This window comes from Dasypus novemcinctus, chromosome 18 (genome assembly GCF_030445035.2).
Source record: "Dasypus novemcinctus isolate mDasNov1 chromosome 18, mDasNov1.1.hap2, whole genome shotgun sequence".
NCBI lineage: Eukaryota > Metazoa > Chordata > Mammalia > Cingulata > Dasypodidae > Dasypus > Dasypus novemcinctus.
The window spans coordinates 11,816,434-11,832,748 of record NC_080690.1 but is presented as its reverse complement, the minus strand read 5'-3'; the positions used below and the strand labels follow the sequence as shown (position 1 = coordinate 11,832,748).

The following is a 16,315-nucleotide window of genomic DNA, read 5'->3' as shown; positions in this document are numbered from 1 at the left end:
TTAATGCCAATATTTGTATAAACATTCAGTTCATGGTAATAATATGTATTATTTAGGATGACAGAAACTTTCTCTACAGCTCTCACTTAATTCTGAGTCCTCACCAGAATCATCTTTAATTCAGACACTCATTTTAAATTTAATGCTAACCTTTACTTCAGTCCTAAACTTCACACTAAAATTAATCTTTGTGGATAAAGCACTTCCAAAAAAGGTTTTAGAATCCAAAGGATCTTTGAATTATTAGTGCAACATCCACAATCAGTCCTTTAAAGAGAAAAGTGGGATATATAATTTCTGGTAACTTTGATAAAATGTCTGTTACATTATGAGTCCCACCTACTGTATTATTTTGTAAACCTCATTGCCACCTAGCTCATTGCAGTTTCTGGTCCATGATGGGAATTTGGCACAGAAACAGTTATCCCTGCAACGTCCACACCACCACCATCCTTGAAAGTGGAACAATGATTTTTGCTGGCAACATGCCAGCCCTGGGAGACAGACTGATAAGTCCAACATAATCAGGCAATTCTATTCCCCTGCTTCCCAGACTCACTTGTAGCTTGGGGCTGCCTAGGACCCATCTTTATGGTATGCACAAAGTTGGGAAACAGGTGATATGTTTTATATCTTTGATCTGTAAAAAATGAAACAAAATATATTGTCTATACATCCAGACTTTGAAGGTCCTCTGTAATTCAGGTCATAACTAGGAATCTATTGGGGAACTTTCTGGAGATATTTTTGCTTTCCTGATTGTTATCAGTTTGACATAGTTATGAATTCCAAAAATAGATACTGGATTATGTTTGTAATCTGTTCTGTACCTGGGTGTGATTAAGTTATGATTAGGGCTTTGATTGGGCCACAGCATTAGGATGCTGGGTCCCCACCCCTTGGTGGGGACACAGATAAAAGGAATGGCAAAGGACAGAGCTGAGGGTTTTTGATATTGGAGTACTGATGTTGGAGTTTGATGCTGAAGCCTTAAGCTGGAGCCCCAGAAAGAGAGGAACCCTGAACCCAGAGAGAAGCAAGACCCTGGAAGGGAGGAACCCAGGAAGCCTGAACCCTCTCAGATGTCAGCAGCCACCTTGCTCCAACACGTGAAAATACTTTGGTGAGGAAAGTAACTTATGCTTCATGGCCTGCTGTCTGTAAGCTCCTACCCCAAATAAATACCCTTTATAAAAACCAACCAATTTCTGGTATTTTGCATCAGCACCCCTTTGGCTAATACAATGACCAAAAATAAAAGGGGGGGTGGGGTGCAGACATGCCAGGGATGGCTCCACATCCCTTCTACCTTCTCCCATCTTATGAGTGCAGAAATTATGCCTAGGGTAGTAAATTATCAACTATTAAACACTAGCACAGGCTTTAATTTTGCATCTACAGTTCTGAAATCCAAAAAGCTCTGAAAAAAAAACTTTTTAAACACTTGGCAGCAAAACCTGAACAAAACTAGCACAAGATGGATTAGTCTTTATCTCCCTTAGTGGAAACAGCCAAATGTTCCACTCAGAAATGAATTTAATTGCAGGGTGCTGCCCAGACCCTGCTGGGGTATTATATAATGTATGACATAGACATCTATTTCCATTTCTAAAATCAGAAAAAGTGTGAATTCAAAACATATCCAATAGCAAGGATTTCAGATAAGAAACTGTATAACTGTTTCTTAGCTCTGCTATTTTCCCTGAAAAACAAACATTAAAGTTCACAGAGCAAGTCAGTAAGAATCCCAAAATGGAGCCTAACTGTGGCATGGTTTTGTTGAAACAGAGCAGGCATTAAGGAAAATGATATGAAAAATACAATGGCACCTAGAATCAAAAACTTTTAACATAGAGAAACACCAATCAAGTCAGAGACAAGAAAGCATTTGGTCATTGATTTACATTCTTAACCTGGCATGATTTTTGGTTTCCGAGTTGATATTGAACATCTGGATCCTCTCCTCCCTCACCTCTAAGACATTAAAACTGAGACTTCTCCATCTGACATCTGGCTGCCTGGCAAAGAGCAGTCTGTCTCCATCCATCTACCTGGGTCTTTACATGTTCAACTGGGGGTTTGTCTGTTTGGAAAGTTGCCTATCTGGCTTCCTAAGGATTCACCTGGCTGAGTAGGAATTTACACTGCACTATGTCTTCCACATTCCAAGCACTCAGTGTTCTGGAACTACAGTATTAATGCATATAATATTATGTATGATTTAATACAACAGAGTAAATATAAGATTCAGTAATTTGTAATGTATGTGAATTACAATGTATATGATATTGTGTATATAGACTATTCATTTCATATTGTTCTAATTAGTGTATACCCTACTGTATCATCATAATTAACATGCAATTATAATAGTCTTAATAATATCTAACAAAAATAACATCTAACATTCATTTACTGAGAGACTACCATGTGCCAGACACAGTTTTAGGTGCTTATTTATGCACACTGAGTCATTTAAGCCCCCCGAGACATTCCAGTGATGTGGTACCATAACCAACATCCCTACTGCACAGGTGAGGAAAGACAGACCCAGAGAGCATCTTAGTCTGCCAGGAGCCACAGAGTCGGATTATACAACAAAAATTTATAGGGTCACAGTTTTGAGGCTAGAAACTAGAAGTCCAAAGTCAAAGTGTCAGCAAAGTGATGATTTCTCCCCAAGGACTGTAACTTTCTAGTGCTGGCTGCCAGAGATCCTTAGGGTTCCTTGTATTGTGTCCCCACCGTGTGTCACCTGGGGAAGTCCTCACTGTTCTCTTCCAGTTCCAGTCTCTCTGGCTTCTTGCTGCGGCTGGTGTCTTCTCTATGTGTGAACTACTTCTGCTTATAAAAGACTCCAAGACCCAAATTAACCTCATTCAGTTGGACCTGGTGACAGCTTGAGATTATTTTATGAATCCCAAAAAGAGAAAGATTATGTTTGTTTACTGATCTCTTCATCTGGGTAGGATAGCCTTTGATGTGACTAAATTACCTGTTAAGAGTAGGGCTTTTTGATTTGACTATGTCAGGAAGGTGTGACTTGGGTTGAGTCCCCGCCCCGTTGGTGGGTCTGATATTAAAGAACACTCACACAGACACATACAAGAAGACACAAAGAGCTTTGTCATTTTTGATTCTGCCAAGTGAAAGGGGAAGGCTCAAGCAGCTAAAGCCCCGGGGAGAGATGGACCATTTGCCTGATGGCTTACAGCTGCCTTTGGGAAGAGAGCCAGAGACAGATACAGGAAGTCCTGAGGGACAAGCCCTATGCCAGCCTATCTGCAACTGGGAAGGAGCTGGGCCTCCGAAGCCTCTGAGGAAGAGGAAGGCCAGAGGGTAAGACTGAAACCCCACAAGCTGCCAGCCATCTTGCTTCAACACATGGCAGCTGACTTTGGTGAGAAAGTTGTTCTTCTGGTACCTTGAGTTGGACTTTCAATGGCCTTGGGACTGTAAGTTTTTAGCCCAATACCCTTTATAAAAGCTAACAGATTTCTGGTACTTTGCATCGCCATCCTTTGGTGGACTAATATGGGCCTCATCTTAACCCAAAAAGACATCTTCAAAGAGATCCTATTTACAATGGGTTCACATTCACAAGAATGGAGATCAAGACCAAGAATGAGTCAAAACTGGAATATACAGTTCAATCCATCACAGAGGGCAATCAGCCTGCCCAAGGTCACACAGCCTGGGGGTGCTAGGAAAAGGGGAATGTGTCCTACCCAGCTCCAGAGGCCATAACGCTCATGACCCCAATTCAAGTTTGCTGTCACAGTAAACATGCTATGTCTTATGTATTGTTAATATATTTATGTACATTTTAGGTGAGTTATCAAGTGATAAAAATATATTGTTTGATACACTTTATATTAATTATGTGTTATCTATATTGCATAGATTGTATATTTAATATAAAATTATAGACTTCTTTTACATGTATTTGTTTCTATATAGTGATATGAATTTATATTATGTAATTATGTAGTCATTGTGCTTATTGTTACATGTTTATCATGTTTTAAAATTTATAAGGTGAGCATATTTTTTTAAGATTTTATTTTATTATTTATTTATTTCTCTCCCCTCCCCCCCCACCTCGGTTGTCTGTTCTCTGTATCTATTTGCTGCAGTCTTCTTTGTCCGCTTCTGTTGTTGTCAGCGGCACCGGCATATGTGTTTTATTTTGTTGCATCATCTTGTTGTGTCAGCTCTCCATGTATGGGGCACCATTCCTGGGCAGGCTGCACTTTCTTTCCTGCTGGGCGGCTCTCCTTATGGGGTGCACTCCTTGCACGTGGGGCTCCCCTGTGTGGCATGGCACTCCTTGCACCCATCAGCACTGTATACAGGCCAGCTCCAAACCGGTTAAGGAGGCCCAGGATTTGAACCACGGACCTCCCATGTGGTAGATGGACCCCCGAACCCTGGGCCACGTCCGCCACCAAGGTAAGCATATTTTGTTTGCACATAAATTTATATATTGCTTGCTAAATAAATATTGTGTAAATTTCATTATCTATTGTTTATTAGATATGTAATACTATATTAGCATGCCTTATTCATTACCCTAATTATAATGCAATTAAAACAATTATATCTAGTACCAAAGGCTTTTACCTAGCAATCGCTCAAACTATGTTAAGCTTCACTGTAATTCTCTGCAGAAGGGTCTATAACTTCAAGTCATCGTTTCACAGGTGGGACACTGCAGCCCAAGGTACTGGGTAACGCGACCAGGAGGCTTTCAGGCTCCAACCATCTCCGGGCCCGCACGGGAGCCCCCGCGGCACAAACCCACATAGCTCTGTCGTCTTCCCCGCGCTACCAAACTGCGTTCCCCATCTCGTCGCTGGCTGCGCACCAGGAGTCGAGCGGCAAGAAGGGAGTCCCGCCAGACCGGAGGCCGCCCCCATTGGCCGGGCCTGCGGCTTTTTCCTGGGGCTCAAAGAAGGCACGAAGTCCCGCGGCGGATGGCGCTGCGGGCTGCACCAGGCCCACCCTCAGGGGCTCCGCGGCTTGGGACTCGGGGCACGCGGGACTCGGGCAGGAGAGAGCCAGCTGGACCAAGAGACCGAGAAGGAAAGCGAGATGCGAAAGAGAGAACAAAGACGGACGCACAGACGACACGGGCAGCGACCCGCTAAAAAGAAAGAGCTGACGAGGTAAGGAAGGAGACGACGCAGAGATCCAGGGGCACAGACCCAGCGAGAGAGACACCCAAAGGGAGACTGGGGCACTAATGAGGGTCGCGGGACGAGACGTATCCAGGGGCACCCAAGGACCGCAGGCCAGAGCCACTGCGTCCACACCCGCGAACCACACTAAAGGTGCCTGCTAGGACAGCCTTCTCCACGCCGCCCTGCACCTCCAGGGCCGCCCCCGGCCGCGCGCCGCCAGGGACAGGAAAACCCTAACTTCAGCCGTAGCCAGCGCGGACAGTCCCGGGGCACGCAGCCGGGCCACCGCGGCCGGTGTTCGCCCAGCCTACGGCGGCGCGCAGAGGAAAACGGGACACTTTTCCTCAGCCAACCAGGGTTTGGCGGACAGCCCTAATCTGCATGGCCCCGCCCACAGAACCCAGCCCACCCCCTTTTGCCGGTGTGGGCAAGCTCTGGTCAGCTTGTTCTTTTCCTTCGCAACCCTATTACCACACTACGAGGCTATCCACGGGTCGCGCTTCCCTTTTCCAGAGGCCGCCGAGCCCTCTGGCAGGATTCAGAGAGACCTACGAAACCCTCCTACTTCAGAGAGGACCGCCTCTTACTTTAAAATCCGAGTCCCATAGGCTGGCCCGGCGGGCGCGGCATTCCGATTGGAACGGGCGACTGCCTGTCAAGCATTCCTTTCTGCAGCTTTTACTCCACCCCACCCCGCGCCCCCGCTCTTCCTAGCGGATAAGGGAGGGTGACATTGCCTAGGTAATGGGGAAGCAAGTCTACTGCTAGGACCTGGGTATTCGTCAGGACTTCGGCGGCGAACGCCCTTGAGTGAACAGAAGAGGTTTGCGTCCCGGGAGGTGTCACTCATGTGATTAGCGACAGCAAAAGCGATTTAACGCAGGAGACTGGCGGAAGCCAGAGGAGGGAGGGGTGGGATTGAGCGGCAAGCGGGGAGTCGGCTTCTCTCAATTGGGCCAGGGCAGAGGCCGACCCGCCCACCGCCCTCCGGGATTGGCTGAGTGCGAGCCGCGTCACCCTCCGGCAGACAGTCATCAGAGCCATGCCCGGCTCCCCTCGGTAGGCGCTCCAGCTGGAGCCGAGAGAAGGAGTGCAGAGGGACCCTAGTGGCTCCCGACCATATCTGACGTAGCTCCCGGAGAGGTGCGCGCCATTTCCAGGTGAGGACGTATCAGTGGGCGGCGGGAGGGAGAGAATTGGAGCGCGGCTTGGAGCGAATGAAGCTCAGCAACCGGAACTATCTCAGAGCGGCGTCGCATCCGGAAGTGTGGCAAGACAGCTTCCCCACCCGGAAGTGTGGTGCTGCTGCCTCTATATGTAGTAGTGATGTCCGGCTAAAATATGTGTTTATGTATCTTTATTTTCTGAATAAAGGTAGAGCCTCCCTTACCTGGGAAGTGTTGGCAGGTGCATGTTTTTTAATGTCTCATCCTTTTGAAACCCGTCGGGAAGCCGGCACTTGGATGGTGTCTAAGGGGGCGGAGCTCTTTAAAGGCTTTTAAGAAGTTTCTTTTGCTGCCCATCACCCCCAGCCCCCTCCCCGCCCTACACTCAGGGATGTGCAGATGGAGGCCGAAGGAGATGCTGCCGCACCAGCCCCCGGGGATACGGAGGACTTGGAAGCCACGCCGTTCCCCAGTGACGAGGATGGAGACGGCGGTGGGATTCAGAGGGTCCAATTGGATCCCGCGGACAGGCACCTGGAGGAAACAGGTAAGTCCTCCCCTCACGGGCATCTTCGAAGAAATCCCTAGGAGTTGTCATTGTTGAGGGAATCATGGGGGACTAGTGAGGAGTCTCTTAGACCCAGAACAGTAACTTAAACCATAGGTAGGTTAGTAGGAGGTTAGAAAACTCGGTGTAGTTTAAATCGCTGAGGAATGAAAAATGAGTCAGTGGGTGCCAGTGGATGTCCACTGGAGACTTGCTTTGAGTTTAGGTCATTGAGGAATCAAAAAGGGGTCCGGTCATATCAAAGAGGGTCATTGATGATTTAAGGTGTTTAGGTCAGTGAGGGATCAGTCAGTGAGGTCAAAGGCAAACTATTCAGGGGTCATTGTCATTGGGGACTATTTAAATACTTGCGATTGGAAAAGGGTTCATTGGACAATAAGAGTATTTGCATTATTGAAGAGTCAGTGATGGACTATTAGGATAGATGGAGCTTGTGAGGCTTCTTTAAGGAACCACGTGTTAGCAGATGTTAATGTTGATCAGTGGGAGAGGAAACTGGACATGCAGAGCATGCATAAAATTATGTGGAGAGCCAGGGGATCAGTGACCAGGTGGATGTATAAAGGTGTTCATTAGGGGATCACTGATCACTTTAGAGTTAATGGATATTAATGGGTATCACTGAGAATAAATGGGCAGAGGGGTACTTGAGTTAACCACACTCATTAGGAGGGAAATAATTGGGCTTTGGGGACACTGGGCACTCAGTGTATGTCATTGAGAAGCTATGAGGTGATTGTGATTTTTATGGAAAAACTGTTGCCAAATGGATGGATAATAATGGTTGTCAGTGAGGGGATCTGGTGGACATCAATGGGAATAGATAAATTAGGAGGGATGGCAGGGGCATGAATCAGTGGAGGCCACTGAAATGTTAATGATGGTCATGGGGGAAGGCAGTGGAAGTCATTAAGTCCTGTGTGTTATTAATGGTGAAATTAAAGGGGGTAAGAAGTACGTATCAATGAAAATAAATGGAGGTCAGGGTAGTCATTGGAGGTCACTGAAGTCCTCAGAGTGGTGGTTAATGGTGGACAGTGACAGTAGAATAAACTGCAGGTCAGAGCAGTCACTAAGTCTCTTGGAAGACCCATGTGTTAGTGATGTTAATATGGGGTCATTGGGGTGTTAGTAGACATCAGTGAAGTGAATAGTGGGTTAGAGGAATAAATAGACAATCACCAAAGATTAATGGCAGTCATTGGAAGAATTAGTGGATGTCACTGAGAATACAAACTGAAGATCAGGGGAGTTGACGGAGGTCATCAGGAATCAGGAGGCATCAGTAAGAGTAAATTAGGGCTAGGTAAGTTGGGAGGCAATCAAAAACCCAGACATGATTGGATGTTAATGCTCATCACTGAGGGATGAATAGATATCGGTGAGAATAAACAAGGGGTTAGAGGAGTTCATGGGGGATCATCAAAGACATGTATATTAATATTCAGAGGCAATAGGTGCTTTGAGGACTTGAAAATTAGTGGTAGTTAAAGGCAATCATTGAAAGGGAAATAATTGGTTTGGGGAAACATTGAGAGTTCAGTGAATGGCAATGAGAGAATACAGGATTATTGGGGTATTGCGGGGATCGTTGAAACCTGAGTATTAGTGGATATCATTTGGGGGGCCTAGAGCAGTCAGCGGTTATTGGTGGTCAGGGGAGCCATCTGGAGGTCTGTGTCAACATGCAGTGATTATTTGGGGGCCAGTAGGGATTTCATGGATCCTTTGGGACATGGGGTTTTGGGGGATAGGTCCAGGGCAGATGACCTACCTGGGACTTCCTTTCAGGATCCAAGGTCAAGGACCAGTCATCCAGCCTGCTGTCACCACCACCCCAATCAGAGGCCTCATCAGGCACCTGTAGGCTCTGGGCTCCTGCAGCCCCTGAGAGTAGTCCCATGGGTGGCCCTGAGAGTGGCTCAGGAGGTCAGAGTGGGGACCCCAGTGACGAGGACTGGCGCAGCCAGCGGAAGCATGTGTTTGTGCTGAGCGAGGCAGGCAAGCCCATCTACTCACGATATGGGAGCGTGGAGGCACTGTCAGCTACCATGGGTGTGATGACAGCTCTGGTATCCTTCGTGCAGAGTGCAGGTGATGCCATCCGAGCCATCTATGCTGGTGAGCAAAGGGGTGGGGAGGCAGGATGGGGGCAGTGACTGGGGATATGGCTGTCTGGTTGATTGGTTGGATGGTGGTAGGTCTGTGAATAGGTCTGTCTGTACAGCTGCCTGGGGGATAATCCTGTCTGCCGGGAGTGGTCACTGTATGGAGCCAGCAAGCCAAGAGTCTAGCTTTCTGTCTGGAAGTCCATCTGTCTTTTTGGCCAACTAGGTTCTGAGTGACTAACTGACTCCCTGGGGTCTAAAGGAGTGGCTAGATGCCTCCTTATTGCCTGAGTATGTGACAATAGGGGCTGAGTTGGGCTGGTCATATGTGCAGCTGAGTTAGATGTCTTTGTGGTTCTGTCTCAGTCCTTGTTCCATCTCCCCCCACTCCATGCCATGTATCTAACCTGATCCCTGAACCCTCCCATCATGTCCCTCGAAATGTCCACAGCACCCCTAGAGTGACCATGTGGACTCAGGCAGGTATGTGTGTGTGTTGTGTTGGGGAATGGGGGCAGAAGAATCCTGCCTGACCTCCTCCGACCAATTCCTAACCCATCTCTACCCCTTGCCTTGCTCCTTCCCTTCCCCAGAGGACCACAAGCTGGTGTTCCTACAGCAGGGCCCACTGCTGCTGGTGGCTGTGTCACGCACTCCTCAGTCAGCAGCCCAGCTGCGGGGGGAGCTGCTAGCTGTGCACGCGCAGATTGTGAGCACGTTAACACGTGCAAGCGTGGCCCGCATCTTTGCGCACAAGCAAAACTATGACCTCCGCCGCCTGCTGGCCGGCTCAGAACGCACGCTGGACCGGCTTCTGGACAGCGTGGAGCGGGACCCAGGTGCACTGCTTCTGGGTGCCGTGCACTGCGTGCCCCTTGCACGCCCTCTGCGAGATGCACTGGGTGCACTGCTACGACGCTGCACAGCACCTGGCCTGGCACTGTCGGTACTGGCAGTCAGCGGTCGGTTGATAACTGTAGCCCAGGAACGGACTGTGCTGGCCGAGTGCCGGCTGGACCCAGCAGACCTGCAGTTGCTGCTGGAGTGGATGGGTGCACCCGCCTTTGCAGCAGGTGAGGCATGGGCACCTGTGTGTCTGCCCCGCTTCAACCCCGATTGTTTCTTCTATGCTTACGTGGCCCGCCTGGATGCCATGCCCATCTGCCTGCTGCTGCTTGGCACTGACCGTGAGGCCTTCCATGCCATGGCCACCTGTCGGCGCCTGGTTGAAGATGGAATGCGCACCCTTGGTGCAATGCGTACCCTTGGGGAGGCTGCCGGCTTCTTCAATGTCCCGTTGCCCAACACCCCTGCCTACACTGTGCAAGCTGTAGGGGCACCTGGCCTCCGGCACTTCCTTTATAAGCCTCTGGACATCCCTGACCACCATCGCCAGCTGCCCCAGTTTACCAGGTGGGCCCTAACCTTGTGGACAACTGGGTGGGTGGGAAGGCTTGTCTGACGGGGAGGCTCAGCATCTCACAGAACTGAACTGATTCTCTGGAAAGATGGAATAGAATAGGTCTCTGATGAGAGAGATTCATCCTCTGTCGTCGTGTCCTCCCCCCCGGAATCCCCTGTTCTAAAGGAAGATGGGCCCCAGTCTTCAGGGTATCCCCTAATCTAAGGCATCCAACTACTAAGAATCTCAGGTCTAATGGGGGAGGATAAGATCCTTCACTTAATTGGAATCTCTAAACTGAGAGGGGAGATGGGACAGCCAAGAATGCCCTGGAGTGACCTTGTCCCCCCCTCCCCTCCCATCGCGGCAGCCCTGAGCTAGAGCCCCCGTACAGCAGAGAGGAGGAACGGCAGCGGCTGTCAGACCTGTACCACCGCCTGCACGCACGCCTGCACAGCACCTCCCGGCCCCTGCGCCTCATTTACCACGTGGCTGAGAAAGAGACGCTGCTGGCCTGGGTGAGTTAGTAGGGCTCTGAATGAGTTAATTCCCCACTTCCTGCCTTCTCTCCCTTTGTTATATCCCTTCCAGCCATTACAGCCTCCACAAAGCACACTGAGCCTTTTTTGCCTGGGCTATGCCTTTACCTACAACACTGTTCCACCATTGCACATCTACCTTTGAACCGTAAGGATCAGTCACAGTGTCTGCTTACTCTACATAAGCCCCATCATTTGTTCACGGCTCTCCTGTTAACAACCAGTACAGTGTCTTTGACTTTAGAGGTCCAATTAACAACCATCACTGTGTCTGCTGTTTCCCCATTACCCCCACCCATGTGTCTATAGGACCCCATTAGCCACCAGTTCAGTTTTGACTCCATGAGTACCCTGCCTTCTGTGAACACTGCAGGCTTGTTCCCATGCTGCACCCTCTACCTAGGGTATCTATCCCTGGCATCTTCCCAGGGCTCCCCCCCTTACTTCCTGTTAAAAGGTCAGTCATTCAGGGAGGCCAGGATATGCTTCAGCTACAGCAAGGAGAGGCTGGTATGGCTGGAACTCAGGTAAGGGGGAGAGCAATAGGAGATGGTGTAGAAAGGTGCTGGTAATCTAGTCAGGTCAGGCCTCTCTCTTGAGTTGATGCTTATATTATGCCCACTGATAATGAAAACATCAGCCTGTGAAGTTTTAGAACAGGACCTTGTATATAAAAATTGCTAGCTAAATGCTAAGCACTGTTATTATCACCAGTTCACAGATGAGCAAAGGAAGCCTAGAGATTACACCCCCTCACACATGCACCACACCAGCATCACCCAGCCGAAGCCGTTAGATCCAGCATACCCCTAGGCCCAATTGAGACCCCCTGCCTCAGCCATGATGCAAAACCAGCTTCCTTGCCTTAGTCCAGTGTCCAGGCAACATCAGGTGGGAGCTGCTGCCAGGTACATCTTCCAGGCTGCAGGAGGCAGGCATGAGGCTAGAATGGAGTGGACAGGATGGGGCCAGCTCCAATCCATCTGACTGTCTCTCCCTTACCCCCAGGTGACCTCCAAATTTGAGCTTTATACCTGTCTCAGCCCTCTGGTGACCAAGGCAGGTGCCATCTTGGTAGTGACCAAACTACTCCGCTGGGTGAAGAAAGAAGAGGACCGGCTCTTCATTCGTTACCCGCCCAAGTACTCCACACCCCCAGCTGCCTCGATGGAGCAAGCTCCCAATAATGGCTCTTTCACTGGACTCTGAGAGAGGGAGCTCCCAGATGGGGCAGTTCTGGGAGCAGTCAAATTTGGCTTTTACCTTCTGGCTCAATCCTCAGGTTGGGTTGGGGCTGGGGGGTGCTGTCTGTGGATGGTGCCTGTCTCCCTGGGGATTAGGACAAGATCTGAGGGCCTGCCTACAAATAGAAGGTTGGGTGGCAGAATGACTTTGCACCAGGTGGGCAGGTTGGCCCTGTCCCCATAGCGCACCTCTACTTCTGGGGAAATCCTTAGGTCTCTCCCTTCCCTTCCCTCTGCCTCCTTCCTCCACCTGGATGATGATCCGGGCGCTCTCTGGCACTGTCCCTTCCAGACCTGGTCACCATGCCTTCTATCTCTGCATCAGGGATCTGCCTCCTGGATGGATTCTCAGCCCTGAATGTCTAGAGCTGGCCATGGTCTCTGGGGCAGGCCACAAGGGTTCTAGTATTGGGACTGCAGCGTCAGACTGCCTGGACCCAGCTTGGGGATATTTTAAAGAAAAAAAAAATCTGTACATAAAAGGCCTAAAACTGAGTCCCGCAAAGATATTCCTTTGCACTTCATGTACTTCTCTTCATCTCTCCCCCTCCCAAAATGCCCCCCCATCCATGTTGGCTGCTGCTGCTATTAATGAGAAGGGGCTTCCAGCATCTTGTCTGTGTGGCTCAAGGAAAAGAGCTTGACTTGGACCTGGTTGCTGAGATCCAGAATTTTTACACAGGGGTGCCTAGCTTGTAAGCCTCATTTTATTCATCTGTTGAACTGCTAAATGACTGTCATAGACTGTTAAAGGGGGATTTGTAAACAAAAAGAGGACTGGAACTTTTATGTACCACCGTAGGGCATGTGCACACTTGCTTCAGCCTTTAACCACATAAAAGCCCTAAAAGAGGAGAGCTCCCCAGAGGGTGCACGTGGTTGCCACACCCACTCCTTAACCGGCCAGTACCCTAGTTTTGCCCTCTCTAGCCAGAGTCCTGTTCCTACGCGCTAACTACCTATCAGGGATGCTGGTGTTAACGCGCCTGCCCAGAGCTGAACACCGCCCCCTCCCACACACGCTTCTCCCCGGCCAACTGGTGGGTGTAAATGCGCGCTGCACGCATGCGTCCTGTGGAGCCGGTCTGCCCTCGCGCGGGTTTGGACCAATCACTGGCCAAGGCGCACGCGCAAGCCCTGCGTTGGGAAATGGCGGGGAGGCTGGAGCCTTTGACAGATCCGCTGGGAGCCCGGGACGAGGCTGAGGAGGCTGAAGGTACTGAGGGCAAGAAGTCAGCACCTGTATCCCGGCTGGGGCTGAAGGGTGGAAGACTTTTTTCCATTACAATAATTGTACTCTAAGAGAAGAAAGTAATATTTTAAGCCTTTTGTTATTAAAATAACCGCTCAACAAGAGAAGAAACGCAGGTTCTCATCACTTGGACCGTGTTAGTTTTCACTATTGGATATATTAAGTGTTTTAAAGTACACAATGGGCTAACTACTTAAATATGCATCTCTTACAAATAAAGGGGAAGGGAAGTGTTCTCACAAAAATCACCCTGCTGCTGGCACACCAAAGAAACTTAACAGTAATTCTCCAATATTATCTAGCACCCGCGCCCACATCCGTTCCCCAGTTCCAACACTGCCTGCTCTCTTCCAAGTCTCTGGATAGAATGGCTTCCCCCACAGACAACTTCTTTTTCTCAGGGCATTGACTTGTTGAAAAATGATTCTTCTACCTTCTAGTGGGAGAAAAAGGAATTTTCATCCCAGAGACAATGGAAGATGCAGTCCAGCAAAGAGGAGAAAACCTGCCTAGGCAGTAATTCATTAACATGGTTCTTTTAATTATAGAGAATTCCAAAATGTACTAAAGTAGATAAGAGCATAATAAATGCCCGTATAGTATCACTCTGTTTTAACACTTGTCAGATTCCTTACCCTCCTTTCATCTTTGCCCTCTTCCTGCGCACCCTTTAACCACTGTTTAGTGATTGCCTCCTGCCAGGCCTACCTGTGTAGACTTCAACAGTAATAATGACAGTATGAACTTGTTTGTTGTCTGTCCTAGGATGTGAGCTTCATGAGAACAGAGACTGTTTACTTCTGTTTCCCCAGCACCTAAAACAATGTCTGCTTGGCATAGTAGGTGCTTAGTTTTTTTTTTTTTTTATAACTAAAATAATGAAATAACAGAGAGAGCTCTCATAGAGTAGGACCACATATTGAATGCTACCCTTCAACAATGCACAGAAAAATGATCAAGACGGATGCAAATAGATCCCAGGTATGAAGCACTTAACTATGGCTGCCACTGTGCTAAAGAACTATTTTAATATCATTCTTTCAGTTCCTCAAAATTGAAGGCCCTGTGGGGAAACACGCCTTCTCTTGGCACTGGGAGGAAAACTAAGAATTTGCTGGAGGTAGTTTGGCAAGGATGTCTTTAGCATCTAAATGCTAATGCCACCTCAGTTCACCATTGTAAGTGATCAAAGGAGAATACATATTCATCAGCCAGGGTTGGTCATTGGAGTATTGTTGATGGAGGCAAAACACAGGGAACAATCAAGGAACTGGCTAGGCATATCCAAATACACTGGAATGGTTGTGCAGTGGATTTTTTTTAAGACACAGGAAAAGAATTTTTAGAATTAAGTTCCAATTTAAATTATTAAAAATTAATGTAAAAAAAGATAAGGTCATTATTAACACAATGGTCTCCAATAACATTTTTTATGAGAGAAAAGCAAGTTTGGATTAAAAAAAGGAGTGTGGGATGGGGGTGAAGGGTGTGAAGGGGGCTGTCAACTACAGTCCTGTGTGTGTGGCACAGAAAAATGCCTAACTGTTGGCTCTGGGCCTAGGCCTTGGATTTTGTGGGTGATGCAGAGGTGGAGGCATTTTTGTGATTTATTGTCTGATATTTCTTTTAGGAAAATGTAAGTAGAACTATCATTTTAAAATATAAAGAAAAGTAAGAAGAGTTGAATGGCACCTGAAGATCAGATAGATATTAATATTGGATCTATGTTAATATCCTGGTTTTGATGGTTATATTGCAGTTACCTGGAAGGATATCTTGTGTATAGGGAAGATACACTGGAGTATTAAAGTGCTCTGGAGCATCATGTCCATGACATATTTCAGAAACATTCACAAATGGGGAATCTGGTAGGGTAAATGGAACCTTTGTGGCCTATTTCTACAATTTTTGTGTACATCTGAAATTAATTAAAAATAAAATGTTTAAAAAGCAGGGCTCATATACCCTACAGGCTGTTTTGTAGCCTGGAATTTTTTTTTAAATTTTTTTTTTAAAGATACTTAGAGTACATAAATATTACACAAAAATATAGGGAATTCTCCTATGCCCTACTCCCTACACCTCCCACATTTTCCTACATTAACAACATCCTTCATTAGTGTGGTACATTTATTACAATTCATGAAAATATTTTGGAGCATTGCCACTAAGCATGGATTATAGTTTACATTGCAGTTTACAATCTCTCCTGCACAATTTTTTAGATTATGGCAAGATATTTAATGGCCTGTATCTGTCATTGTAATATTCAGGACAATTCCCAAGTCCCAAAAATAACCCCATATTTCACCTGTTTTTCCCTCTCCCTCCTCTCAGAAGCTCCAGTGGCCAATGTCTCCCCATCAATGATATAATTTCTTCTATTGCTAGAATCACAATAAGTCTATAGGAGAATACCAGTAAGTCTACTTTAGTCCATAGTTCATTCTCCAGTCCTGAGGATTCTGGAATGGTGATGCCCACTCCATCTCTCATTGAGAGGGGGCTTCAATCCCATGGGGCAGATGGATGGGACTTTCTTGCTTGCAGTTGTAGACACTCTCCGTTCCTTGGGATGGTCTTTGTCCATCATCATCTCCTTGTTAGTTGTTCTGGGTGAATCCAATGAACTGGAGAGTAGGTGTTGCAACTCCGTTGAGATTCAGAACCCATCTGGAACATGGACAGCCCAAACATTTTAGTCTCTTGGATGTACACTTATCAACTCTAGTACTAATTACAGGTTCAAATAGAAGGGTCAGAAGAGCCATGTTTAGGAAAACCACAACTGAGTCCACCTCTGTCACATGGGGGAACATAAATTCCAAAGTAGGGCCCACTGGCAAAGCATCA

General features: G+C 47.6%; 1 protein-coding gene across 5 annotated transcripts; it reads left to right on the top strand.

The window, feature by feature from the left end:
• The first annotated feature begins 4,181 nt into the window (after positions 1-4,181).
• Positions 4,182-15,415, top strand: MON1B (MON1 homolog B, secretory trafficking associated). 5 transcript variants are annotated; one of them, XM_004465066.5, is made up of 7 exons: positions 4,182-4,452; positions 4,704-5,168; positions 6,716-6,896; positions 8,709-9,038; positions 9,619-10,438; positions 10,798-10,945; positions 11,975-15,415. In XM_004465066.5, the coding sequence occupies exons 3-7, from the start codon at positions 6,749-6,751 to the stop codon at positions 12,173-12,175; spliced, it is 1,647 nt and encodes a 548-aa protein (XP_004465123.2). In that variant the 5' UTR covers positions 4,182-4,452; positions 4,704-5,168; positions 6,716-6,748; the 3' UTR covers positions 12,176-15,415. The 5 variants fall into 5 exon arrangements, with proteins under 5 accessions (XP_004465123.2, XP_004465121.2, XP_004465120.2 ...); XM_004465064.4 differs by having other exon boundaries at positions 4,433-4,452; positions 4,704-6,326; XM_004465063.4 differs by lacking the exon at positions 4,182-4,452 and having other exon boundaries at positions 4,687-6,343.
• The last annotated feature ends 900 nt before the right edge of the window (positions 15,416-16,315 follow it).

Bases quoted from the DNA above. Each gene is read 5' to 3' on its own strand.
- MON1B (XM_004465066.5), top strand. From the start codon at position 6,749: ATGGAGGCCGAAGGAGATGCTGCCGCACCAGCCCCCGGGGATACGGAG. The intron at 10,439-10,797 runs GTGGGCCCTAAC...CCATCGCGGCAG, and splicing joins CAGCTGCCCCAGTTTACCAG to CCCTGAGCTAGAGCCCCCGT. The intron at 10,946-11,974 runs GTGAGTTAGTAG...CCTTACCCCCAG, and splicing joins AAGAGACGCTGCTGGCCTGG to GTGACCTCCAAATTTGAGCT.